This window comes from Lepidochelys kempii, chromosome 14 (genome assembly GCF_965140285.1).
Source record: "Lepidochelys kempii isolate rLepKem1 chromosome 14, rLepKem1.hap1, whole genome shotgun sequence".
In the NCBI taxonomy this organism is placed as follows: domain Eukaryota; kingdom Metazoa; phylum Chordata; order Testudines; family Cheloniidae; genus Lepidochelys; species Lepidochelys kempii.
In genome coordinates this window covers 31,766,586-31,794,325 of record NC_136393.1, presented here as the reverse complement: position 1 = coordinate 31,794,325, position 27,740 = coordinate 31,766,586, and the positions used below count along the sequence as shown (strand labels likewise).

At 54.1% G+C, this 27,740-nt stretch overlaps 1 protein-coding gene across 2 annotated transcripts in view; it reads right to left on the bottom strand.

The window, feature by feature from the left end:
• Nucleotides 1-27,740, bottom strand: part of TEKTL1 (tektin like 1) — a 37,794-nt gene that overhangs the window by 5,499 nt on the left and 4,555 nt on the right. The window contains exons 2-6 of one of the 2 annotated variants that reach the window (XM_073311982.2): nt 18,360-18,630; nt 11,068-11,629; nt 9,493-9,597; nt 8,132-8,330; nt 7,310-7,476 (exon numbers count right to left, since the gene is read on the bottom strand). In XM_073311982.2, the coding sequence (XP_073168083.1) occupies nt 7,310-7,476; nt 8,132-8,330; nt 9,493-9,597; nt 11,068-11,622 (1,026 nt within the window). In that variant the 5' untranslated portion in view covers nt 11,623-11,629; nt 18,360-18,630. The remainder of the gene's footprint in view (nt 1-7,309; nt 7,477-8,131; nt 8,331-9,492; nt 9,598-11,067; nt 11,630-18,359; nt 18,631-27,740) is intronic. The other variant, XM_073311983.2, reaches the window with a different exon arrangement.

The following is a 27,740-nucleotide window of genomic DNA, read 5'->3' as shown; positions in this document are numbered from 1 at the left end:
AATCACAGAATCATAGAATATCAGGGTTGGAAGGGACCTCAGGAGGTCATCTAGTCCAACCCCCTGCTCAAAGCAGGACCAATCCCCAGTTAAATCATCCCAGCCAGGGCTTTGTCAAGCCTGATCTTAAAAACTTCTAAGGAAGGAGATTCTACCACCTCCCTAGGTAACGCATTCCAGTGTTTCACCACCCTCCTAGTGAAAAAGTTTTTCCTAATATCCAACCTAAACCTCCCCCACTGCAACTTGAGACCCTGCCTATGGTCCAGATCCCTGTGCAGACACAGGAGGGGTCAGGCTGGCTGGTAGCTGGGATTCTCAGCTGTGAGGTCCTGTTGTAGGATGCCTGTGTCTATTTGGGACAGGATCCAGACCCTGGTCCTGTAACGGCCAAGGATTTGAATTTGAATCCACGGAACCAATCAACTGAGACTGAAATTGTCAGTGAAAATCAAATGACCTGGCTGGCAGGGGAGAGGAGCTACTAGGCTCGGGATACCTGCCTGCCTGTAACCAGAGCCCTGGGGCTGAGTGGAACGGAGAGATGCTCCCCGCCCCCCTGCACACTGGAGAGGGGTCTCACGATGGCTCTGATGCTGTGACCAAAGCAGCGAGCTCGCTGCCTAATCCCACTAGGACAGCAACGGCAGCGCTGAGCATGGTGGGAACTGAGACCCCAGCTGAGTGGGTGGACACACAGGCAGGGCAGGTCAGCTGCCAACCAGGTTTGCCTGGTCCAGACGTGCTGCTGGGACAGGGCTCAACGGGGCTGTGACCCCAGGCCCAGCCAACGAGAGGGAACAGGTCCCCATCCCTTCCCCAAGAGCTGAATTCCAGACCGAGCTGCAGGATGCCTCCTTGGAGAAGCTGAGGGAACTTGCTGGCCACAGCACTGCAAACCCCCTTGGGGAAGGCTGCAGGGAAAGATTGCTGTGGGAGAAGGATTCCTGTACCGGGAATGGGCTCCCCAAGGGGAAGTGGAACTGTGGGGAATCAGGAGGCAGCTGGTGGTGCCAGCTTTATCAAGCTGCATCCTGTGGAAAGGAGCGACTCTGGAAGGGTATGCAGTGCTACTCTGCCAGCATCTATAATACTAACTGTGAATTTTGTAAGATCCTTCCACCTGCAAGATTTAAATGCATGGCAAGGAGTTGGCCCACAATGTCCCTCTCTCAGGACACCCGGGGATCCAGTGCCCCAGGCAGCAGCGGTGGCAGAACTTTTTCTGGCCCCGAGTCTGTGACGCAGCCCAGCAGTTCTGCAGGTCCTGCGACCCCTGTCAGAGCGTGGGGAAGGCCCGGCTCCCTTGAGACCCCTGCCTATCATAGAGGAACCTTTCCGGAACATAGTGGAGCCCCTCAGCAAGGCAACCCAGTCGGGAAGAAATACATCCTGGTGGTGATGGATTTCGCCACCCACTACCCAGAGGCAGTGGCTCTGTCCTCCACCGAGGCAGACACTGTGGCAGACGCACTGCTGACCATCTTCAGCAGAGCAGGGGTCCCCAGCAAGGTCCTTACAGACCAGGGGTCCAATTTCATGTCAGCCCTGCTCCAGGGCTTGTGGGAGAAATGTGGGGTCTAGTCTTCCTGGGTCTCTGCATATCACCCTCAGTCCAATGGGCTGGTGGAGAGATTTTATGGACCCTGAGGATGATGCTGAGGACTTTTATGAATCAGCATCTGTAGAATTGAGACAGACCACTGGGAACAAACCATCCCAATGTGTAGAAAGAATAGTAAATATGACAGGCGACCAGCTTGGCTTAACAGTGAAATCCTTGCTGATCTTAAACACAAAAAAGAAGCTTACAAGAAGTGGAAGATTGGACAAATGACCAGGGAAGAGTATAAAAATATTGCTTGGGCATGCAGTAGTGAAATCGGGAAGGCCAATCCACACTTGGAGTTGCAGCTAGCAAGAGATGTTAAGAGTAACAAGAAGGGTTTCTACAGGTACGTTAGCAACAAGAAGAAGGTCAGGGAAAGTGTGGGCCCTTTACTGAATGGGGGAGGCAACGTAGTGACAGAAGATGTGGAAAAAGCTAATGTACTCAATGCTTTTTTCGCATCTGTCTTCACAAACAAGGTCAGCTCCCAGACTACTGCACTGGGCAGCACAGCATGGGGAGGAGGTAACCAGCCCTCTGTGGAGAAAGAAGTGGTTCAGGACTATTTAGAAAAGCTGGACGAGAACAAGTCCATGACGCCAGATGCACTGCATCCAAGAGTGCTAAAGCAGTTGGCAGATGTGATTGCAGAGCCATTGGCCATTATCTTTGAAAACTCATGGAGATTGGGGGAGGTCCCAGATGACTGGAAAAAGGCTAATGTAGTGCCCATCTTTAAAAAAGGGAAGGAGGAAGATCTGGGGAACTACAGGCCAGTCAGCCTCACCTCAGTCCCTGGAAAAATCATGTAGCAGGTCGTCAGGGAATCAATTCTGAAGCACTTTGAGAAGCGGAAAGTGATCAGGAACAGACAGCATAGATTCACCAAGGGCAAGTCATGCCTGACTAATCTAATTGCCTTCTATGATGAGATAACTGGCTCTGTGGACGAGGGGAAAGCAGTGGATGTGATATATCTTGACTTTAGCAAAGCTTTTGATACGGTCTCCCACAGTATTCTTGCCAGCAAGTTAAAGAAGTATGGGCTGGATGAATGGACTATAAGGTGGATAGAAAGCTGGCTAGATTGTCGGGCTCAGCGGGTAGTGATCAATGGCTCCATGTCTAGTTGGCAGCCGATATCAAATGGAGTGCCCCAAGGGTCGGTCCTGGGGCTGGTTTTGTTCAATATCTTAGTTAATTATCTGGAGGATGGCGTGAACTGCACTCTTAGCAAGTTTGCAGATGACACTAAACTGGGAGGAGTGGTAGATATGCTGGAGGGTAAGGATAGGATACAGAGGGACCTAGACAAATTAGAGGATTGGGCCAAAAGAAATCTGATGAGGTTCAACAAGGACAAGTGCAGAGTCCTGCACTTAGGACGGAAGAATCCCATGCACCGCTACAGACTAGGGACCGAGTAGCTAGGCAGCAGTTCTGCAGAAAAGGACCTAGGGGTTACACTGGATGAGAAGCTGGATATGAGTCAACAGTGTGCCCTTGTTGCCAAGAAGGCTAATGGTATTTTGGGCTGTATAAGTAGTGGCATTGCCAGCAGATCAAGGGATGTGATCATTCCCCTCTATTCGGCATTGGTGAGGCCTCATCTGGAGTACTGTGTCCAGTTTTGGTCCCCATGCTACAAGAAGGATGTTGAAAAATTGGAAAAAGTCAAGCAGAGGGCAACAAAAATGATTAGGGGGCTGGAGCACATGACTTATGAGGAGAGGCTGAGGGGACTGGGATTATTTAGTCTGCAGAAGAGAAGAATGAGGGGAGATTTGATAGCTGGTTTCAACTACCTGAAAGGGGGTTCCAAAGAGGATGGATCTAGACTGTTCTCAGTGGTACCGGTTGATAGAACAAGGAGCAATGGTCTCAAGTTACAGTGTGGGAGGTTTAGGTTAGATATTAGGAAAAACTTTTTCACTAGGAGGGTGGTGAAGCACTGGAATGGGTTACCTAGAGAGATGGTGGAATCTCCTTCCTTAGAGGCTTTTAAGGTCAGGCTTGACAAAGCCATGGCTGGGAGGATTTAGTTGGGGATTAGGTCCTGCTTTGAGCAGGGGGTTGGACTAAAGGACCTCCTGAGCTCCCTTCCAACCCTGATATTCTATGAAGTACCTGCCCCACCTGAAGTACAGGGAAGTGCTCCAGGAATCCAAAGCATTCTTCCCTTTCGAGCTGCTGTATGGGAGGAGAGTGAGGGGACCCCTGGACCTGGTACGGGACGGTTGGGAGGAGAAGCGGGAAGACCCCCTGGCGGATCTCTTCCCTGAGATGGGAGCCAATCCTCCCATCAGGTGTCCCCCATTCAGAGTCACTTGGCAAACAGCCCTGAACCTGGAAAGAGAGGTCAAGGTCACGCTGGCTTTAGAGCGTGATCCAGCCGTTCAACAGCCCATGGGCCTCACCTGTGGGGCTGGTCCCCAAGAAAGACGGGTCTATCCGATTCTTTGGGGACTATAAGAAGCTTAATGCCATCAATGTGTCCAATGCCTACCCCATGCCTAGGCCTCGTGAGATTCTAGACAAGCTGGCAGGGGGCTCATTACCTCTCTACTATGGATCTCACCAAGGGCAACTGGCAGGTGCCTTCGGACCCAGATACCAGGTTGAAATCTGCCTTCACCACCCCTTTGGGGCTCTGAGTTCCTGGTCCTGCCTTTTGACCTCAAGGGGGCATCGGCCACCTCCCAGCGCCGGGTGAATCAGTTACTGAGGGGGATGGAGAACTTGGCCCTGGCATACATTGATGATATCTGTGTCTTTAGCCAGACCTGAGATTAATACATGTCCCAGGTGAAGAGGGTGCTGGGCTGCCCCAAGGAGGCAGGACTGACAGTAAAAGCTGAAAAGTTTAAGGTGGGGATGGCAGAGGTATCGTACCTGGGCCACAAGGTGGGGAGCAGCTGCCCAAGCCCAGAGCCGGCCAAGGTGGAGACAATCAGAGATTGGCCCATTCTCCAGACCAAGAAACAGGTCCAGGCCTTTATCAGGATGGCGGGGTACTACCGGAGGTTTGTACCACACTTTAGCTCCCTAGCTGCCCCCATCACTGATCTATGTGAGAAGGGTAAGCCAGACGAGGTGGTCTGGACTGAGCAGTGCCAGAGGGCTCTCTGTGTGCTGAAGGAGGCTCTAATCCAGGGCCCAGTAAATCTGGTAAACCCAGACTTTGCCAAGCCCTTTACAGTGTTCACTGATGCCTCAGACTCAGGGCTGGGCACAATGCTGATGCAAGCTGTTGCTAAGGGGGAGAGACACCCCATCAGGTACCTGAGCAAGAAGCTGCTGTCCCGGGAGCAGAACTATGCAGTCATAGAAAAGAAATGCCTGGCCATGGTGCAGGCCCTTAAAAAGCTGCAGCCGTATCTATTTGGGCAGCGCTTTACTGTGTATACTGACCACTCTTCCCTAACGTGGCAGAGCTGGGGGGATGTGGGAGTGTGGGGCAGGGGCTGTGGGTCTGGTATAGTGCTGGGGGAGTGTGGGGAGTGTGTGGCAAGGGCTGTGGGGTTAGTAAGGAGCTTGGAGTGATGGGAGTAGCCTGGGGCAGGGGCTGTGGGGTTGGTATAGAGCTGGGGGGCTGTGGGAGGCCTGGGGGACTGGTATAGGGATGGGGGGAGTGTGGGGCATGGGCTGTGAGTCTGGAGCTGGGGTGATCGGGGTAGCCTGAGGCAGGGGCTGTGGGGCTTGTATAGAGCTGGGGGGATGGGGGAATGAGGGGCAGGGGCTGTGGGCCTGGTATACAGCTGGGGGGAAGTGTGGGGCTGGGGCTGTGAGTCTGGTATGGATCTGGGGTGATTGGGGTAGCCTGAGGCAGGGGTTGTGGGTCTGGTGTAGAGCTGGGGGTGTGGGGGGAGTGTGGGGCAGGGGCTGTGGGTCTGGTATAGTGCTGGGGAGATGGGGGGAGTGTGTGGCAAGGGATGTGGGGTTAGTAAGGAGCTTGGGATGATGAGGGTAGTCTGGGTCAGGGGCTGTGTGGCTGGTATAGAGGTGGGGGATTGGGGGGAGCATGGTGCAGTGGCTGTGGAGCTGGTATACAGCTGAGGGCCTGGGGGAGCGTGGGGCACAGGCTGTGGGTCTGGTATAGAGCTGGGGGCACAGGGGCAGTGTGGGGCAGGGCTGTGGGTCTGGTATGGGGATGAGGGAGAGTGGGGCAGGGTCTGTGGGTCTGGTATAGAGCTGGGGGGGTGGGCAAGTGTGGGGCAGGGGCTTTGGGTCTGGTATAGAGCTGGGGGGAATGGGGGAGTGTGGGCAAGGGGCTGCGGGTCTGGTATGGGGATGTGGGGAGTGTGGGGCAGGGGCTTTGGGACTGGTATAGAGCTGGGGGATGGGGGAATGTGGGGCAGGGTCTCCCCCAGCTAGGCAGAAAGCCCCACTGGTTTGGGGGCTCCAGGCAATTTATGGGGTGGGTATGAGGAAGTGGGAATTTTCCATTATAGTTTGATGATGCCTGTGTGTGCCTCAGTTTCTCCTCACTTGTGCAGGGCTCCCCGGGGTGGGGCCAGACTGTTGGCTCTCCAGGCAGGTCAGTCTGAATGTAGCCTGGCTGACTGAGGGAAAGGACTGGCCAAGGCCGACCCCGGCTCAGTGGCGAATGCACGAGGACAAGGGGAAGGCCATTCTCCCAGCCATGCCCTGAGTGCCCAGTGTCCCAGAGGGAACCGGATCCCCCTGCTCTGCGCAGGGAGGCTGGGCACAGATTGGGCTCGCCAGCATAGAGCAGGGCTGGAGCCCAGGGGCTCTATCTAGGAAGCAGGCCTGCCAACAGGATGGGTGTGAGCAAAGAGGGCAATTTCCCATGGGCCCGGGAGATTTAAAAGGGTGCGTCGTGGCACCGGCGGCCACAGAGGCAGTGACAGGGTAAGGGGTTCCATGGGGGGTAGCATTCGGGGGGCCAGAGGCAGGTGAAGAGCTTCTGTGGGAGTCGGGGGCAGGAGGACAGGTGGGGTACTTTGGGGGGGCAGCATGTGGGGGGATGAGGCAGGGGGAAGGGTTCGTCTGGAGCAACATGTGGGGGGAAATGGGGAGGCTCTGTGGGGGGCAGCATGTGGAGGACAGGGGCAGGGTGAGGGGTTCCGTGGGGGGCAGCATGTGGGGGGCAGGGGGAGCGGTTCTATGGGGGGCAGGAGCAGGGGGAGGGGTTCCGTGGGGGCAGCGTGTGGGTGAAGGGATAGGGGTTCTGTAGGGGGCAGCATGCGGGGAGGCAGGGGGAGGGGTGGGGTTCTGTGAGGGGCAGCAAGCAGGGGGAGGGGTTCCATGGGCGCAACATGTGGAGGGGGAAGGGACGAGGTTCCGTGGGGGGCAGAATGCGGGGGAGAGGGGTTCTGTGGGGGGGCAGGAGGAGGGGGAGGGGTTCCATGGGGGGCACCATGCGGGAGGGGCGGGTTTCCGTGGGGTGCAGCTTGCAGGGGGAGCAGGGTTTCTGTGGGGGGCAGCGTGCTGGGGGAGGGGCGGGGTTCCATGCGGGGCAGCATGCAGGGGGGCGCAGAGGCAGGGAGAGGGGTTCCATGGTGGTAGGGGGAGGGCTGGGGTTCCATGGGGGGCAGTGTGCGGGGGGCAAGGGGCAGCGGGAGGGATGGGGTTCTGTGGGGGGCAGCTTGCAGGAGTGGCAGGGGGCAGGGTTCCGTGTGGGGCAGGGGTTCCATGTGGGGAAACATGGGGGGGGCAAGGAGCATGCCCTCTCCGTACCTTGAGTGCCAGGGTCTCGTCCATCTTGCGCTGCAGACTGCCATCGAGGGCAGACTGGGCCTGGTGGCGCGTGGCCGTGGCCTGGGCCGTGGCTGCCCTGAGCGTGGCCAGCACCTCCTTGGAGCGCAGGGTCAGGCACCGCGCCTCCTCAATGGCCACCGCGCACTCTGGGGGGACATGGGGTCAGAACTGCACCCCGGCTGGGCAGGCCCCAGCCCTCCCTCTGTGACACAGTGACCCAAATGCCGTCCATGGGCCTGGGGGGGTGAACACGGGGAAGGGGTCTGGGGGTCAGGATCAAAGGGGTGAGGAGAGCTGGGGGTGCATACGGGGGTGCTGTGGGGGGTTTAGTGGAGTCCTGGAAGGACACACTGGGAGTCTAAGGCAGGGGTCCCTGGGGGAGCTCTTGGGGGGCTGAGAGGAGGGTCCCTGGGGAAGACTGAAGGGGGGCTGAGAGGGAGTCCCTGGAATGGAGTGGGGCAGGCCATACCTGGCATGTAGGACTCAGTGGGGCTGGGCTTGTGAGTGGGGGGCAATGGGGGTACTCATGGGCTGAGGGGCTCTTGGGGCGGTCCCTGGGAGTGAATGGGGTGGGGGTCCCTGGGAGTACATGGGCTGAGAGGGGCTGAGTGATGGGTGGTCTCCGGAGGTACACAGGGGCTCTGGGGGGTCCCTGGGATGGGGTGGGGCCGGGCCGTACCTGGCGTGTAGGGCCCGATGGGGCTTAGCTTATGAGTGGGGGCAAATGGGGGTACACAGGGGCTGAGGGGGGCTCTTGGAGGGCTGCTGGGGGTCCCCAGGGTGGAGCGGGCCAGGCCATACCTGGCGTGTAGGGCCCAACAGGGCTGGCCTCCGGGGTGGGGTTCCTCATTACGAAGGGGGACGAGGGCCGGCTTAAGCTGAGCCAGGAGTCACGCTCGGCCTCCAGCAGCACCATGCGCAGCGGCTGCCCCAGCAGCTCCAGCACCTGCCCCCGCTCCTGGCACAGTGCCTCCAGGGTGTGCCGGCACCCACTCAGTGCCTGGCACAGGGGACATGGGTCAGTGTGCCCCCCCACACCCTCAAACCCCCGCACCTGCCCAGAGCCTGGCACGGGCAACGGGGTCAGTGTGTCCCCCTCACCCTCAAACTCCCACATCTGCTCAGTGCTTGGCACGGGGAACAGGTGTCAGTGTGTCCCCCTCACTCCCCACATCCGCCGAGGGCCTGGCACAGGAAACACAGGTCAGTGTGCCCCCCGCACTCGCCTGGCTCCTGCCAGAGAGTGCGCCAGTGTGAGTGCCCAGCTCAGAGACAGCTGCGGTCAGAGGGACCAATCTCTGCAGCGCCTCTCTGAGCGCAAGATTGGGGAGGGCCCAGCACAGCAAGGGGGAAGCCATGGGCGGAACCTGGGCAGGGAGGGGTGGAAGGATAGATGTGGGTCAATCCCTGGGGTGGAGCAGGCTCTGCGGGTGAGGCGCCCTGACCACAGGGCAGGCTGGCGACTGGCAGGCAAAAAGCACAGCAAGGGACAGAGCAAGGGACACAAAACAGGCCAGCAGGGGATGACCCAAGGGGGCACAGGTTGGGCTGAGCTGCTCCCTTTGGGCTGGGTTTTCGTGGGGGATGCCAGGGCAGCCTGGCAAGAGGGGCAAATGGGGAGACACCGGCAGGGAGCTGGCACATCGGGCGCCCAGGGGAGGGGCCAGCGCTCAGGCTACGATGGGAAGACACATCAGTGAGTAGCATGGGTGGGGGAGACAGCCCCAACCTGTCACTACAGGGCCCCCAGGCTGCGGCCCAGAGCAGGGTGCACTCTTTGCCAGCCACCAGGGAGGTGACAGTACTCCTGGTGCTGACATAGTGGGCTAAGGGCAGCTGGCATCCCGCTGAGAAGGGGCCCCGGCTCCAGCACCTGGCCCAGTGCCCCAGAGGGACCAGAGTGGGATACTGGACTGTGGGTTGCCGGGCTTTTCAGTGCCAGGGACAGAGTGCTGAGTGCACCGAGGAGCCCGAGCACCTGTCAGCAGGGGGTGCGGCAGAGGAAGGAGCTGGTTGCCCAGCCCCAAGGGGGCATACTGGCAGGGATGGCAACCACCTGACACACCCGCTCACCCACTGCCAGACTGACCGGGTAGTGCCCAGCACCTGCCCTGGCATCTAGTTGCTGTCTAGGCCTGTGACCCTCCCTCCCCTGGCCCCACCTTGAGGTGCGCCTCCGACATGTCCATGTGCCCTTCCAGCTCCACCTTCAGCCTCTGCAGCTCCTTGCGTTCCCACCGCAGCAGTGTGTCCACCTGGTCTGGGGCCTGGGGGTGGGGGGACATGGGCAGAGACGGGGGCAGGGTGAATGCTTAGCTCTCAGCAACGCCAGCCGTTCCAGGCTCAGTGCTGGCTGTGCTGGGGGGATCTGGGGCGGGAGGGGTCTGGGGATGTGTGGTGGAGATATGGGGTATGGGGTGGATAGGTGTGGGGGTATCACCTGCTCTGGGGATGGGGCGGTGCCCATGGGTGGCCTTGCTGGGGAAGGGGGTGAGTGTAAGGGATACGGGGTATGGGGAGGATGGGGAACACCTGGGGACTCTCATCTGCTCAGTGGGGGCCTGTGCTGGGCAGGGATGTGGGGTGCATGGGTTGTCGGTGCCCGTGACAGGTTGTGATGGGGGGTGATGGGGCACAGGGGGTGGATAAAGAGCATGGGACTATGGGGGCCTTCTCACTTGTTTGGTGGGGGATTGGTCCCGGTGCCTGGCCATGCTGGGAGGTGGTGGGGCACAAAGGGGGATACGCAACATGGGGGTATATGGGGCATGGGGCCACACAAGGGGTGGGGGGCTTTCACTGACACAGTGTGGAGCTGTTGCCTGCCCTGTGGGGATGATATGGAGCTCAGGGGGCTCTCACCTGCTCGGTGAGGGGGGCGGGTCAGTGCCCGCACTTGGCCAGGCTGGGGGAGTGGCACGGCTTGGGGGGATATGGGGTGTATCAGGGATACGGGCCATGGGGGGATGTCACCTGCAGGTGCCTGTGTCTGGGTGCACTGGGGGGGACATGGAGTGCTGGGGCTATGGGGCACGGGAGGGAAACAGGCAGGGCAAGATATGGGGTCTGGGGGGAATGGGGCCTGGTGAGATATGAGGTAGGGTGCTGTCACCTGCTCAGTGGGGGCGGGTGTCAATGCCAGCATCTGGCCATGCTAGGGGGTGATGGGCACAGGGGTGTGTGTGTGGAACATTGGGTGTGGGTGAATATGGGATCTGGGGGGCGTTCACCTGCTTGGTGGGGGACATGGGGTGTGGATAAGGAGTGAGGGGGATATGGGGCACAGGGGATATGGAGCACACAGGGATACAAGTTATTGGAGCTCCCACCTGTTCGATGGGGGGCTAGTGTCCATCCTGGGATAGGGGGGACACAGGGCATGGGGGGATAGAGGGCACATTGGAAATGGGGCATGGGGGATACAGGGCAGGGGCACTCATCTGCTCGGCTAGGGGCCCATCCCTGCACTCGGCCATGCTGGGGGGATGTGGGGCACGGGGGATAGAGGGCACAGGGGAAATGAAGTGCGAGGTATATAGGGTGGGGGCTCTCATCTGCTTGGCTGGGGACCAGTGCCTGCACCCTGCCCTGCTGGGGGGTTATGGGACATGGGGGATACAGGGCGCCGGGGGATAGAGGGCACAGGTGGAAAATGGGGCATGGGGGATATGGGGCATGAGGGAATAGAGGGCACAGACGCGGAAATGGGGTGCGGGAGATACGAGGGGGGGTCTCACCTGCTCGGCCGGGGGCCGGTGCCCGCGCACCAGAGCACTCTGCCGGTTGGTGAGCAGCGCGGTACGCACCTTGGCCAGGGCGGCATCAAGGTGCTGGCGTGACAGGTTGAGGCACTTGGCCTGCTCGTTGAGCTCGGTGAGTGCCTGGCGCAGCCGGCTGACCACCAGGCGCACAGCACTGGCATAGTGGGCGGCCAGCCCGTTGCTCTGGCTGGCACAGTGGTCTCGGAAGCAGGGCAGGGGCAGCTGGCTCACCCAGGGTGGGGGCTTCATCTTGGTCTTCCACAGCGTGATGCCTGGCCCCTCGGGTGGCTTCTCCAGCATCTCACCAGCCGCCGTCACGTCCAGCTTAAAGCGCCAGCCCTGCAGCCGAGTGCGGCGCTCGTAGGGCGTCTCCTGGGGCTGGCCTGGGGGCTGAGGTGGGCGCCACTGCGCCACTGCCTCCCGCCAGCAGCGCCCCCGCAGCTGCTGCGCCGCCCGCATTGTGGCCTTGGCCTCATTGCGCCAGGCCTCCGGGCCCGCGTGGCCCCGCAGCAGCTCACTGGGGGGTCCCATGGCCAAGCTGTGGGGAAAAGAGGGGTCAGCACCGCCTGGCTTGGGAGAGCCCCTCTGCCACAGACAGCCAGGGTCCTGAGCCCAGTCTCCCATCCCCTTCAAGGTGCCTTCCAGCCTGGGACCAGCCCTAAGGTGTGTGAATGGGTCTGACACAGGGCAGGGCATACTGGGCTGGCTGGGCCTATGGGTCAGCTCTGAGGGAGAGGCAGGAGGGATAGGAGGCTAGCTACCCAGTGGGTCAGACCTCGGGGGTAGGGAGGGGCAGGGAATAGGGGGCTGGTAGAGCCCTGTGAGTCAGCTCCAGGGGGCAGGGAGTGATGGGGGGATAAGGGCCTGGCTACCTGGTGGATCAGATCTGGGGGCAGGGAGGGGTGGGGGTATAGGGGACTGGCCCATGGGTCAGACCTCAGGGGCAGGGAGGGGCCTGCTCCATGGTCAGAGCTGGGGGCAGGGAGAGGTGGAGGTTATGGGGCTGGCTGGCTGGCCCGTGGATCAGACCTGGGTGCAGGAAGGGGCAGGAGACTGGGGAGTTGGCTGACTCGTGGTCAGGGCAGGGAGGGGCAGGAGGCTGGCTTCCCCATGGTGGCCCTCCCTGCCTGCGAGGAGCCTTCCTGCCTGGTATGGGATCAGGACGATACCAGCTCTCTGTGCCCCATGGGTGGATGCCCCAGTGCCAGCGACAATGCCAGATCCTGGGAGCTCCCCCCAGGCACCCGCCTCCCTCCTCGTCCGCACCGTCTCTCAGGGTCTGTGCCTCGCCATGGAGACGGTTGCCATGGCAGCGGGTACTCGCCTCACAATGCCTCCATCCCATACAGTTGTGTGTGTGGGATCATGTCTGACGTGGCCTGGAGGGAAAAGGGGTAGCCATGGGGGGATCAAACCCTCTGAGCCAGAGGGAAGCAGACAGATGGGATTTTGCCCCTGGCACCAGGCCCAATCCTGGAGGGGGAGCTGCGGGGCTGGGCAGTGTCTCTTCAGGGAAAGGGGTTGGAGTGACCATAGTGCGAGTAAGGATCTCACTACTGCTGCCAGCGGAGTGTTGGCACTCGCAGCAGTTATGCATACTAGGCCCAAGTGTCCTTGGCCCCCCCGCCTGGAGGCACTCGCAGCAGTTATACTGAGGATCTGCAACAATATGTTGCAAAGTCAGACTGCCTGAAACTAAACAAGGCCAAACAGGGCAGATATGGAAGAACAATGCTGAATAAAGCAGCTTTATGTATGGTTTAACAGATGGTACAGAGAACAAGGGAACTAGCTGGTAGCTGGATTGGCTGGCTATATGGATACTTAGGGCAGCTTGCTATTGGATAAGTATGCTGAAGAAAGGATGTATAAAAGCCTGTGTAACTTCCTGCTCTGTGTGCAGGATTTGAGATTCTATTCTCCCTGTACCTTGTTTGCAGCTGCAAATAAACTTTTCTGCTTCTCTACCCCGTTGTGATTATTGGGTGACGCACACCGGGTAACGAACTCCTGCTGTTGTTCGCCTCTGGCTGGGTGCCGGCAACAGGGGGGAGAGCTCCCATGCATACCGTGCATAAGCAAGGACAGCCTGGGCCACCGTCCCCTAGTGTCCCTAGCTGGGGAGAGCGGGACCAGGGGACAGAGAGCAATTCACTCTGGGAAGGGGGCTCCCACCATCTGGCCAGCTGGGAGGCAGGAGGCCAGAGCCTGGGGCTCGGAGGACCAGGGCTGGGGGATGCCCTGCTTGCAGCCAGTGCCAGGCCCAGGCACACCGTCACCGTGACACGAGGCTATGCAGACCCTGCATAGCAGGACCAGTTGCCATGACCCAGGGGTTGGCCGTGGTGTTCGGGGCAAGTTGAGAGCCTGAAAAGGGCCTGCTGGGGCTGAGCTGAACAGCTCCTGGAGGGGACACACCCGCCCCCTTCTGCCAGCCCATCCCACGGTGCCAGTAACATCTCCGCCCGCATGACCCATCCTGACGGGATATGCTCTAGGGATTATTGTGGGGCATTTCTCCGGCCTGTTACTCAGACTGGATAGGCACAGAGATCCCTTCTGGCCTGGGAATCTCTGAACCTACAACAGCCCCATGCTACCCTTCCATCTGGCCATGCAGACCCAGATCCGAGCTTTCCCCCTGGTCTGCTTGTCCCACCCCTATATATCATCCTGGCTCCCTTCCGCCCCAGGTCCCCATCGTCCCCACGGTGAGGTTATTGTGCCGCAACTTCTTCAGCAAGAGGTTCACAGTGGGAGAGGAGGGTGGGGACCCTGGGATCAACCCTCTCCCATGTGGGGGCCCTAGAGGGACATCCCCCCGCCTATCCCTGGCTCGCCTCTCCCCTAGGGGAATGCACTGTCCAGATCGTCCTACAGATGCAGACCCAGGGGCTGGGCCCAGATGCCATCACTGAGCTCATAGTGTGCAGGGGCCATGTTCATCACCTTCCAGGAGATATCGGAGGGGAGCCAAGGGAGAAGAGGGCATCAGAGAGTGACACACCTCCCTGACCCCAGCAGGAATCACTGACCTCCTCCGACCTGGGCCTTGTTGTAAGCTATTGTAAGAGAAAATAATATCCTCCCGATATGGGGTGACTTCCTCCTCAGAGTGAAAGGAACGACAGTATTCTCCAAGCTCACAAATTCCTTTAGCCAAAGAAAGTGTTTAGCTGACTAAATTTCTCACAGCCTCTCAGAGATTTGGCTTTAGAAGATGACCTTTTGAGGTTACTGGGGTACCTGAAATTTTCCCAAGGAAGATGGCAGAACTGTTAACCAATACAAATGGAGTTGTAGTGTTCATGGACTTCGATGGAAGAAGATATATATGGGTCTTCGATGGAAGAAGACCACAAAACTCTCAATGAAGTTCTAACCCTAACCAGCGAGTCCGGATGGAAGCTAAACAAGGAAAAGTGCATTTTTCACCTACCCCAGACTGAGTTTTTGGGACAGGCAATAAACAAAGATGGACTCAGTCATAGAATATTAGGGTTGGAAGAGACCTCAGGAGGCCATCCAGTCCAATCCTCTGCTCAAAGCAGGACCAACACCCACTAAATCATCCCAGCCAGGGCTTTGTCAAATCAGGCCTTAAAAACCTGTAAGGATGGAGATTCCACCACCTCCCTAGGTAACCCATTCCAGTGCTTCACCACTTTCCTAAGCAGAACTAGGTTTGCTAATATCCAACCTAGACCTCCTCCACTGCAACTTGAGACCATTACTCCTTGTTCTGTCATCTCTCACCACTGAGAACAGTCTAGATCCATCCTCTTTGGAACCGTGTAACAGGGTCCCTGCCCCCCCCTCTTCCTGGGGCCCGCTTGCTGCCGCCAATAAGGCTCAGATTGGCTTCAGAGTTGTGCAACACCCGGTCTTTATTTACCTACAGTCATTCCACCACCAGTGTCTATCTATTTACAAGCTTTACACGATTATTCAACCTCTTTTATAGGCAGAGTCAGCCTTCAGTTAGGAGGCCTCCAGTTCCCTCCCTGGCTGCCCCCCCCCCACCTTCTGGCTCCCTCCCAGCCGTTACAGCCCTTGGCTTGTCAGGCCAGCATCAGGCCTTTTCCATCAGCCCCAATCTGTTTCCCCTGATCGGAGCTGACTGGGCAGGGGCTAATTAGGTGCTTTTGCATCAGCATGCTGCTACAAATCCCCCTTCAGGTAGTTGAAGGCTGCTATCAAATCCCTCCTCACTCTTCTCTTCTGCGGACTAAATAACCCCAGCTTCCTCTGCCTCTCCTCATAAGTCATGTGCCCCAGCCCCCTAATCATTTTTGTTGTCCTCCGCTGGACTCTCTCCAATTTGTCCACATCCCTTCTGTAGTGGAATGACCAAAACTGGACACAATACTCCAGGTGTGTCCTCAACAGTGCTGAGTAGAGGGGAATAATCACTTCCCTCAATCTGCTGGCAATGCTCCTACTAATACAGCCCAATATGCCTTTGGCCTTCTTGGCAACCAGGGCACACTGCTGACTCATATCCAGCTTCTCATCCACTGTAATCCCCAGTTTTCTGCAGAACTGCTGCTGAGCCAGTCAGTCCCCAGACTGTAGTGGTGCATGGGATTCTTCCTTCCTAAGTGCAGGACTCTGCACTTGTCCTTGTTGAACCTCATCCAATTTCTTTTGGCCCAATCCTCCAATTTGTCTAGGTCAGGGGTGACCAAGCTGTCGCTCCGGAACCACATGTGGCTCTTCAGAAGCTAATATTCGGCTTCTTGAATAGGCACCGATTCCGGAGCGAGAGCAATCTTAAAAGAAGAACTTTATTATAAAGAAAAAAGTAAAAGAATCACACCTGCAAAATCAGGATGGAAGGTAACTTTACAGGGTAATACAAGATTTAAAACACAGAGGATTCCCCTCTAGGCTCAACTTTAAAGTTACAAAAACAGGAATAAACCTCCCTCTTAGGATAGGGAAAATTCACAAGCTAAAACAAAAGATAATCTAATGCATTTCCTTGCTATTACTTATAATTTCTGTCATTTTAGGTGTATCGTTTCAAGGTATCTTTTCAAGAGATGGTTTACCTGCTTGGTCTCTCTCTCTCTCTCTCTCTATCCAGGGGGAACAAACAAAGAGAGTATAAGCAAAACCTCTCACTTCCCCCCTACCCCTCCCAGATTTGAAAGTATCTTCTTTCCTTATTGGTCTTTCGGTGAGGTGCCAACCAGGTTATTTAGCTTCTTAACGCCTTACAGGTAAAATGATTCTGTACCTCTGTCAGTACCTCTGGCTAGGGGGGATTTTATGTTACTGCATACATAAAAGTTGTTACCCTTCCCTTTATATTTATGACATGCCCAGTGCAGCAGTCTGGGACCTGACCTTGTCTGTGAAGACCAAGGCAAAAAAAGCATTGAGTACTTCAGCTTTTTCCACATCATTTGTCACTGTGTTGCCTCCCCCCATTCAGTAAGGGTCCCACACTTTCCCTGACCTTCTTCTTGTTGCTAACATACCTGTAGAAACCCTTCTTGTTACCCTTCACATCCCTTGCTAGCTGCAATTCCAGTTGTGCCTTGGCCTTCCTGATTACACCCCTGCATGCTCTAGCAATATTTTTATACTCCTCCCTAGTCATCTGTCCAAATTTCCACTTCTTGTAAGCTTCCTTATTGAGTTTAAGCGCCCCGAAGATTTCACTGTTAAGCCAAGCTGGTCACCAGCCATATTTGCTATTCTTTCTGCACTTTGGGATGGTTTGTTCCTGTATCCTCAATAAGGCTTCTTTAAAATACAGCCAACTCTCCTGGACTCCTTTCCCCCTCATATTAGCCTCCCAGGGGATCCTGCTCATCAGTTCCCTAAGGGAGTCTAAGTCTGCTTTTCTGAAGTCTAGGTTCTGTATTGTGCTACTCTCCTTTCCTCCTTGTGTCAGGATCCTGAACTCAACCATCTTGTTAGGATATAGATATTCAGGCCTGTCTGTAAAGGCCTATACTCTAAGAATTTAGTTGTATTCTTATCACTTGGCTAGTTCTAGAGGTATAAAAGAAAGAATCAAAATCACTGTCTGCCAGTGTAAGGTCCTTCTCTCACTGTGACAGTCTGAGGCCCTGTGCTTAGGCTAAGGCCTTTGGCTAAGCAGCAGAGGCAGCCATAAGCTGGGAAGTGAACGGTCACATCCTCACATTCCAAACCCGTCCAAATCAGGTGCTTTTGGGCTGTTAGGAATACAGTCCTGTCCTGATAATGCCTATCACCTCCAGAGAAAGGGAAGTGCCTAGAAGATGTAAAAGGAAACTTAGTTTGATAGCATCCTATCTGACAAGTTTCAGAGTAACAGCTGTGTTAGTCTGTATTCGAAAAAAGAAAAGGAGTACTTGTGGCACCTCAGAGACTAACCAATTTATCTGAGCATAAGCTTTCGTGAGCTACAGCTCACTTCATCGGATGCAAGAACTCACTTAGCAATAGCTGGGATGTGAAATCCTCATTTCTTTGTTGTTCTATCACTGTAGTCCCCATTTCCCTATGAAAGAAAAGGAGTACTTGTGGCACCTTAGAGAATAACCAATTTATTCGAGCATAAGCTTTCGTGAGCTACAGCTCACTTCATCGGAGTGAGCTGAGGCTCACGAAAGCTCATGCTCAAATAAATTGGTTAGTCTCTAAGGTGCCACAAGTACTCCTTTTCTTTTTGTGAATACAGACTAACACGGCTGTTACTCTGAAACCTGTCATTTCCCTATGATTTGTCTGTATAATTTCTGTCTGGTTCTGAGATTGTTCCTGTCTGCTGTATAATTAATTTTGCTGGGTGTAAACTAATTAAGGTGGTGGGATATAATTGGTTACATAATCCTATTACAATATGTTAGGATTGGTTAGTTAAATTTCAGGAAAATGACAGGTTAAGGTATAGCTAAGCAGAACTCAAGTTTTACTATATAGTCTGTAGTCAATCAGGAAGTGAGTGTGTGGGTGGGGGTGGGGAATGGGAACAGGGAATGGGGGTGGGGAAATTGGAATCATGTTTAGCAAAGGGCAGGAATGGGAACAGGGACACAGGTGGTGTCAGAGCTGGAAAGGGGGACACTAAGGAAGGAAACTGGAATCATGCTTGCTGGAAGTTCATCCCAATAAACATCGAATTGTTAGCACCTTTGGACTTTGGGTATTGTTGCTCTCTGTTCATGCGAGAAGGACCAGAGAAGTAAGTGGGTGAAGGAATAAGCCCCCTAACACATCTCATGATCACATGCATGCCACCCACTTCTACTTCCCCTACCAATTCTTACCTGTTTGTAAGCAGCAGGTCAAGAGGAGCACAGTCCCTAGTCTGTTCCTCCAGCACTTGTACAGGAAGTTGTCCCCATCACGCTCCAAAAACTTTCTGGATTGTCTATGCATTGCTATATTGCTCTCCCGGCAGATGTCAGGGTGATTGAAGTCCCCCATTAGAATGACGGCCTGTGATCTGGAAACTTCAGTTAGTTGTCCGAAGAAAGCCTCGTCTATGTCATCCTTCTGATCCGGTGGTCTATAGCACACGCCCTCCACAACATCACCCTTATGTTCAAATAAATTAGTTAGTCTCTAAGGTGCCACTAGTACTCCTTTTCTTTTTGCGAATACAGACTAACATGGCTGCTACTCTGAAACATCACCCTTGTTGCTCTCGCTCTAAACTTAATCCAAATACTCTCAACAAGGCTTTTCTCCAGTTTCAAACTGGAGCTCTGAGCAATCATACCGCTCTCTTACATACAATGCAACTCCTCCACCTTTCCTCCCCTACCTGTCCTTCCTGAACAGTTTATACCCATCCATGACAGTGCTCCAGTCATGTGAACTGCCCCACCAAGTTTCTGTTATTCCAATCACATCATAGTTCCTTGATTGTGCCAGGACTTCCAATTCTTCCTGCTTGTTTCCCAGGCTTCTTGCGTTCTTGTACATGTACCTAAGATAACTAGCCAATTGCCCTACTTTCTCAATATGAATCAGGAGGCTTCCCATCTTGTACCTCTTGTAGGAGTAGCAGTGAGCTGTATGTTCTGTATGACTATGCTCTGTATAACCTGTAGGTCCAAAAGGTCTTTTACACTTTCCCCCACCTTTTTGTCTCCCCTCCCTCTTTGAATACCTGTGAAGTGGCTTTCTCCCTCCCCCTCCCTCCTGGAATGCTGGTGGGATGAATGGGCTGCTTGAGAAGCTGGAAGATCAGAAGAGCTCCCAGGTAGACAAGGTGTCTGGGACTCTGATTAGACAATGATCACATGCCCAGTGCATGGACACTGCCCGAGGTGGAGTGTGACCAACCAGCTGTGGCCAAGTCATCTCTAGTCACAGGCCATGAGGAGCAGGTCCTTAAAAGGGGATGGGGCCATGTACTCGGGAGTGCACTCACAAGATTGTACCTCCCGTGAAGGCCCTTTGCCCGGACTACCTGGCCAGTGGTTCACCGTGTTGCATTCCATCGTGCCTCAGGAAGTCTTACTTTCATTGCACCGTCCATCGCTGCGCTGTAGGACATTTACCTTGAAGGATCCTGACATTTCCAGTGCCATGCCTGTCCTGGGAGCATGAGTATGCGAGTGTAAGTGTGACACCCCCACCCTTCTTTTGAGCTTAGCTATCAGTATAATAAACATGCTGCTTTCTGCCAAACTCTGGTGGGTCATTAGTTCTCCCTAAGCTTACTAGCTGGCCCAATTTTGGGTAACAGTACCCTCCTCCTTGTGTTTCCTCCCAGTATCCCACTCCCCTACTTACCTCTGGGCTTAGGTCACCATCCCCTGGTGAACCTAGTTTAAAGCCCTCCTCGCTAGGTTAGCAAGCCTGCCTGCAAAGATGCTCTTCCCTCTCTTCGTTAGGTGGATCCCATCTCTTCCTAGCAATCCTTCTTCCAGGAACAGCATCCTATGGTCGAAGAATCCAAAGCCCTCTTTCCAACACCACCTGCATAACCATGCATTCACCTCCACAATTCAACGGTCCCTACCTGGGCCTTTTCCTTCAACAGAGAGGATGGACAGAACATGACTTGTGCCTCAAACTCCATTATCCTTCTTCCCAGAGTCACGTAGTCTGCAGTGATCTACTCAAGGTCATTCTTGGCAGTATCATTGGTGCCCACGTGGAGAAGTAGGAAGGGGTAGCGGTCCGAGGTCTTGTTCAGTCTCGACAAACACTCCATCACATCCTGGATTCTAGCTCCAGGCAAGCAGCACACTTCTTGAGTCTTCCAGTCTGGTTGGCAGATGGATGACTCCGTCCCGCTTAGGAGGGAGTCCCCAACCACCACTACTCATCTCCTTCTCTTGGGAGTCGTGATCATAGAACCCCCATGCCTAGCACAATGCATCCCATGTCTTTCAGCTGATGGGGTCTTCTTCTGATCCCTTCTCCCAGGGGGCTCTTCCAAATCCTTCTCTGCAGTAGTACCTGTGCAGAGAGCCTGAAAACAGTCTTGCACCTCTATCTGTACTGGGGGTTCATAGTCCTAGCCATGAGAAAGTAAAAGCAATCTGAGAATTGAATGCACCAACTAACGCATCAAAACTGAGATGTACTGGGAATGGTAAATTACCTTGGTCGATACCTACCAGAACTTTCTATAGTGACAAACCCACTCAGTGTTTTTAGCATATGCACAATGTGCCTCCTGTGGCACGTGACCAGTGTTCATCACTGAATTTGTTCCACTGGTTGGATCATTAGCTTCCCTGGCCCAGGCTGGGTACTGACGGGGAGCGTGACATGAATGCTGATCCATGCCCCCCAGCCACTGAATGAGCTGTTAAAGTCCAACATTTCTTGGTTATGGGGGCCAAATCAAGCCATTGCCTTCAAAAAGGTAAAAGAAATTATCTCAAACCATCCAGTTCTCAAGTACTGCAATGTGTACAGACTCACCAAGGTCAATGCGGATGTAAGAAGCTATGGCCCGGGTGTTGTATTGTTGCAACAACATGGATCTGAGCAGAAGCCAGCTGCATTTGGTTCTCACATGCTCACAGCAGCAGACAAGTGTATGCACCGATTGAAAAGCATGCCTGGCATGCATATGGGCATGTGAGAACTTTTACAGATATCTGTGTGGGTTGGATTCTTTCACACTGATAACAGACCATAAACCGCTTGTAACCCTCATCAATGGAACAGACCTGGATCAAGCACTGCCATGTCTGTTGCTAAGGTTAATGAGATTTAACCCAATTACTTATTAAGTTCCTGGGAAGAATCTGGTGGTAGCAGACACCCGGTCATGGAGCCCAGCATCACACTCAATTACCTGTGAGCTCGAAGATGACGTAAAGGCATATGTGGAGGCTGTGGAGAGCAGAGTCAGAAAAGAGACTTCACCAGCTCCAAAAAGCAATCTTGACAGACACACAACTTCAGTTTTAGTTCAGATTTAGTTGGGGATTGGTCCTGCTTTGAGCAGGGGGTTGGACTAGATGACCTCCTGAGGTCCCTTCCAACCCTGATAGTCTATGATTCAGGAAGTTCTAAGTTACCCTAGGGGCGGCTGGCCCAAGTAGCGACAGAACACTAAGGAAGTGACAAGAGACTACTTTGCGGTGCACGGACAATTAAGCGAGTCAAATGGACTCACAATTAAAGGTGATGGTATTGTGATTCCAAATGAAATGAGAGGACAAATCCTAAACCTCATCCCTGAAGCACATCAAGGATTGACTAAATGTGAACAGGCCAACCAGACAGCATGGTGGCCAGGCACCAGGAAGGACATATGAAATGAAGTATCTGCATGTGAACATTGCAGAATGAACAGACCAACACAACAACTCAACACCTCTACCAGCCAGGCCTTGGAAGAGGTTATCTGCAGATTTATGCAGATTCAGAGGACTATTTTTCCAGGTATGTAGAAATAATGTACTTGAAAGATACATCAGGTTACAGTGTTATCAAGAAACTGAAGTGTACTTTTGCTTAGTTCGGTGTTCCAGAACATCTGATGATGGACAACCGACCACAATTCACTGCAGCAGAATTCAAGTAATTCCAAATGAAATAGGATTTTGATCACCTTACTAGCAGCCCACACTATCCACAAGTGAATGGATAGGCTGAGCGAAATGTACGGACAGCCAAGAAAATCCTATAGCATTCCTTGCTCTTCTGAGCTACAGATCAACACCAACAAGTGCAACTGGTTGCAGTCCAGCACTACTCCTGATGGGAAGACAACTCAGAACTACTGTCTTGACTTTGGAAAAGTACCTATCTCGAAAGTGGCCAGACATGAAGAGAGCAGCCAAATCGGATAAAAAGGCTTAAGAGTTTTCGAACACTTTTACAGGAGACATCCCTCAGTTAGAGAACTGCCGGGTCTGGACCGTTTTGGTGTTAAACAGGATGGAGAACTCCAGTTGCATAAAGAAAAATAATTTAATGCCCAGATTGTATGTGATCGAGACTGATAGGGTGAGTTCAATAGGAACCATCAACATCTACAGTGTGTACCTCAGAAAGAAACAATTGGCAGAACAAACTCTACACATGGCAGATGAAGACCAAGAAAAGGGAACCTCAAGGCTTCCAGACTGACCACAGCCAGTCATTGCCACCAATGGACAGGCAGATAACCAAGCTGTTATGTGTTTGGGATGGGTAATTAGAAAGCCAGTACGATTCAGAGACACTTAACTGACTAATCACTACTGAACTTCAAAGACAATGTGATTGTGTCAATAGTGTTTATGGTAGGAATGTAAAACTTAAAGACAGAGATGTAATGGAATGCTAAAATGTATTACACTCCTCAGCCACTAGGTGTTGCTGTGTGCAACATACCTTTTTACGCTCACCTCGCCACACTGGCAGAGCATTAAAGGATCTTATGGTGGACACATCTCTGGCCCAGCCCCAGAGCACCCATGTAGTCAGCGCCTATGCAGGGTGCTATCTCTCCACTAGAGGCACCGACAGTGAGTCTGATACACTGGCTGTCTCCGAGTGTGTGTACAATGTGTGTTTGAAAGCCTATGTAGTTCCCCCCGCCCCATGTGGATCGCCATTCCTGGGAACAGTCTGCACCGCGAGCAATACATGGAGTCAGAACAAAACCGAAACAGACCCTGGCTTTCGTTCCACACAAGGCGAGAAATGTGCTGCATAGGGGCTGCAGGACCAGAAGCACAGCGCAGAACCGGGCTAAGCAGAAGGAGCTGTTGTTTGCAGGAGCTGAATTAGAAAGGCGGTGTGCGGCCCGGAGAACCAATCCCTTTGTAATGTGTCCTGGGTAAAAAGGCAAAGATATCTGCAGAGCAGGGGTCTCTACTGGGAAGCTCGTGGAAGCAGATAGGAACAATCCAGAAAAGCTCTTTCAGGCCTATTGTTTTCCAAAGAAAAACACCTCCATACAAAGAAGAGTTTTCTACCAGGGGCCTGTTGAAACAACTGATAAGTGGGTAGGGTGACCAGATGTCCCGATTTTATAGGTACAGTCCTGATATTTGGGGCTTTGTCTTATATAGGCGCCTCTTACCCCCCACCCCTGTCCCGATTTTTCCCATTTGCTGTCTGGTCATCCTGTGAATGGGTAAGCCAGCTATGGCTGAGAATAAAAGACGGCGCTTTGCCAGACAGTGAGGACACACTGCAGGACAGACTCTGAATGGGATCAAACTCCAATACAAGAAAAAAACGACTAATGGAGGACAATTTAACACCAGGAGAAGCCTTTAGAATAGCCAGAGGACAGGAGACATGCATGATGCAAAAAGCAAGTGCAAGCACTTACTAACACAAGTCAAGATGTGCACATGATGAACAGAGAGGTACAACCAGCAATCAATCAGAGACACACACACACACACACACAGGTTGCCAACTTGGTAATATTTAAAAACTGGATGCTACAGCAGGAGTGCCAGAACCGCCCCTGCCCCACCGCTTCCCCCTGAGGCCCTGCCCCTGCCCCGCCTCTTCCCCTGAGACTCTGTCCCATCCAGTCCTCTTCCCTCCTCCCTACCCCATTACTTGCTGCTTTTCTCCTCCCACCACCCCACCTCCCCAGCCCAGGTCAGGAGGGACTTGCATGCTTTGCTGGGGCTGGGAGCTGCAACCACCTGACACAAGTAGCAGGCAGCCCTGGCTGAGTAGGGTCTGGTGCAGGTGATGACCCAGCACCTCCCCCGCCCATAGTAACTGGACTTTGGGTGTCTGATCAGTAGAGCTGACTGAACACTGTCAGGTCCCCTTTCACTCACTCGCACACACACACACACACCCAGGTTTGCAACCGGTGCAGTGCAGCAGTCAAAGCTAGGGAAGAGCCGCAAAGCAGACCGTTCTTCAGGAACCACACCTCACAGGCAAGCAGAAAAGTGTTGGGCATGCAACCGGAGCACCCCTCCGAGGAGAGGAGTTTCACACCAATGACCCAGCTTCCTGTTTAGCTCTGATACAGAAGGAGGAAGAGGTCAGGGGAAGCACAGGTAACTATCCCAATGGGACCAGAAGAAACACCCATGAAATGCGACATTGACCCCGGGTAGGGTGACCAGATGTCCTGATTTTAACTTTTTCTTATATAGGCTCCTATTACCTCCCACCCCCTGTCCTGATTTTTCACACTTGCTGTCTGGTCACTCTAACCCCGGGGCACAAGCAAACTGCATCCCTGGGACAGAATATAGGACAAGTCTAGCCTCCCCCGCCCATAGCCTCCCCCGCCCATAGGCGGCGAACCAGCTGAGCAGCAAGGACAGCAGAGCAGCTCACAGCAGGAGTTTGCCTGGGACTGGTAAGTATCTGAGTCTGTGTTTGTTTGCTTGCTGAGGAAGTATCCCAGCGTGTGTTTGCTGGGGGGGGGGGGCAGTGTGAGAGCCTGAGTGAGTGTCTGATTGGCTGCTAGCCTGCAGGGGGCGGGCAGTAGGGTGTCTGTTTGTTTGCGACAGGGAAGCCTGGCTGTTTAAAAATAGCCAGAGCTTCGGGAACCAGCTGAGCGGCAGTGAACCAGCGGGGACAGCAGAGCAGCTCACAGCAGGAGTTTGCCTGGAGTGAGCCCAGTGAGGCTTACGTCTTGCAAACTGCTCTGAGGAAGCTCGTAGTAGGAAGGTGATATGGAAGGGGGGGGGTTCAGCTGTTGTGACCTGCACTGGATGTGCCATGTTTGTCTTTCTTTCACAGGACAGAAGCGACTTTGTGTGTACAAAGTGCAAGCTGGTCTCCATACTGGAAGAGAAGATTGAAGGTCTGGAGCAACAGATAACGACCCTGCGTTGCATACGAGAAACGGAGGATTTCCTGGACAAAACTCAGGATAGGCTTCTAGGGGCACAAAGCTCTACAGATATAGAGCAGGTTGCACAGAGGAGCCAAGAGGCCAGTGAAGAAGCTTGGCAACATGTGACCTCCAGAAGAGGTAAGCGGAATGTCCGGGTTCCAGTAACACAGACACAGGTAACTAACCGCTTTCATGTTCTCTCCGCAGGTACCGTTGCCGAGAGTGGACCAGATGATATGTCTGGGGCGAGAAAGCAGAAGGAGACTTCGCTGGTTGGAAGGCATGAGATGCTATGTCCTGAGGTTGGGAGTTCCACGACCACCACTCCCAAGAGGAGAAGGCGGGTGGTGGTGGTCGGGGACTCTCTCCTCCGGGGGACTGAGTCATCTATCTGCCGCCCTGACCGGGAAAACCGAGAAGTCTGCTGCTTGCCGGGGGCTAAGATTCGCGATATGACGGAGAGACTGCCGAGACTCATCAAGCCCTCGGATCGCTACCCCTTCCTGCTTCTCCACGTGGGCACCAATGATACTGCCAAGAATGACCTTGAGCGGATCACTGCGGACTATGTGGCTCTAGGAAGAAGGATAAAGGAGTTGGAGGCGCAGGTGGTGTTCTCGTCCATCCTCCCCGTGGAAGGAAAAGGCCTGGGTAGGGAGCGTCGAATCGTGGAAGTCAACGAATGGCTACGCAGGTGGTGTCGGAGAGAAGGCTTTGGATTCTTTGACCATGGGATGGTGTTCCATGAAGGAGGAGTGCTGGGCAGAGACGGGCTCCATTTTACGAAGAGAGGGAAGAGCATCTTTGCCAGCAGGCTGGCTAACCTAGTGAGGAGGGCTTTAAACTAGGTTCACCGGGGGAAGGAGACCAAAGCCCTGAGGTAAGTGGGAAAGCGGCATACCGGGAGGAAGCACAGGCAGGAATGTCTGGGAGGGGAGGGCTCCTGCCTCATACTGGGAATGAGGGGCGATCAACAGGTTATCTCAAGTGCTTATATACAAATGCACAAAGCCTTGGAAACAAGCAGGGAGAACTGGAGGTCCTGGTGATGTCAAGGAACTATGACGTGATCGGAATAACAGAGACTTGGTGGGATAACTCACATGACTGGAGTACTGTCATGGATGGTTATAAACTGTTCAGGAAGGACAGGCAGGGCAGAAAAGGTGGGGGAGTAGCACTGTATGTAAGGGAGCAGTATGACTGCTCAGAGCTCCGGTACGAAACTGCAGAAAAACCTGAGTGTCTCTGAATTAAGTTTAGAAGTGTGTGCAACAAGAGTGATGTAGTGGTGGGAGTCTGCTATAGACCACCGGACCAGGGGGATGAGGTAGATGAGGCTTTCTTCCGGCAGCTCGCGGAAGCTACTAGACCGCATGCCCTGATTCTCATGGGTGACTTTAATTTTCCTGATATCTGCTGGGAGAGCAATACAGCGGTGCATAGACAATCCAGGAAGTTTTTGGAAAGCGTAGGGGACAATTTCCTGGCGCAAGTGCTAGAGGAGCCAACTAGGGGGGGCGCTTTTCTTGACTTGCTGCTTACAAACCGGGTAGAATTAGTGGGGGAAGCAAAAGTGGATGGGAATCTGGGAGGCAGTGATCATGAGTTGGTTGAGTTCAGGATCCTGACGCAGGGAAGAAAGGTAAGCAGCAGGATACGGACCCTGGACTTCAGGAAAGCAGACTTCGACTCCCTCAGGGAACGGATGAGTAGGATCCCCTGGGGGACTAACATGAAGGGGAAAGGAGTCCAGGAGAGCTGGCTGTATTTCAAGGAATCCCTGTTGAGGTTACAGGGACAAACCATCCCGATGAGTCGAAAGAATAGTAAATATGGCAGGCGACCAGCTTGGCTTAACGGTGAAATCCTAGTGGATCTTAAACATAAAAAAGAAGCTTACAAGAAGTGGAAGGTTGGACATATGACCAGGGAAGAGTATAAAAATATTGCTCGGGCATGTAGGAATGATATCAGGAGGGCCAAATCGCACCTGGAGCTGCAGCTAGCCAGAGATGTCAAGAGTAACAAGAAGGGTTTCTTCAGGTATGTTGGCAACAAGAAGAAAGCCAAGGAATGTGTGGGCCCCTTACTGAATGAGGGAGGCAACCTAGTGACAGAGGATGTGGAAAAAGCTAATGTACTCAATGCTTTTTTTGCCTCTGCTTTCACTAACAAGGTCAGCTCCCAGACTGCTGCGCTGGGCATCACAAAATGGGGAAGAGATGGCCAGCCCTCTGTGGAGATAGAGGTGGTTAGGGACTATTTAGAAAAGCTGGACGTGCACAAGACCATGGGGCCGGATGAGTTGCATTCGAGAGTGCTAAAGGAATTGTCGGCTGTGATTGCAGAGCCATTGGCCATTATCTTTGAAAACTCGTGGCGAACCGGGGAAGTCCCGGATGACTGGAAAAAG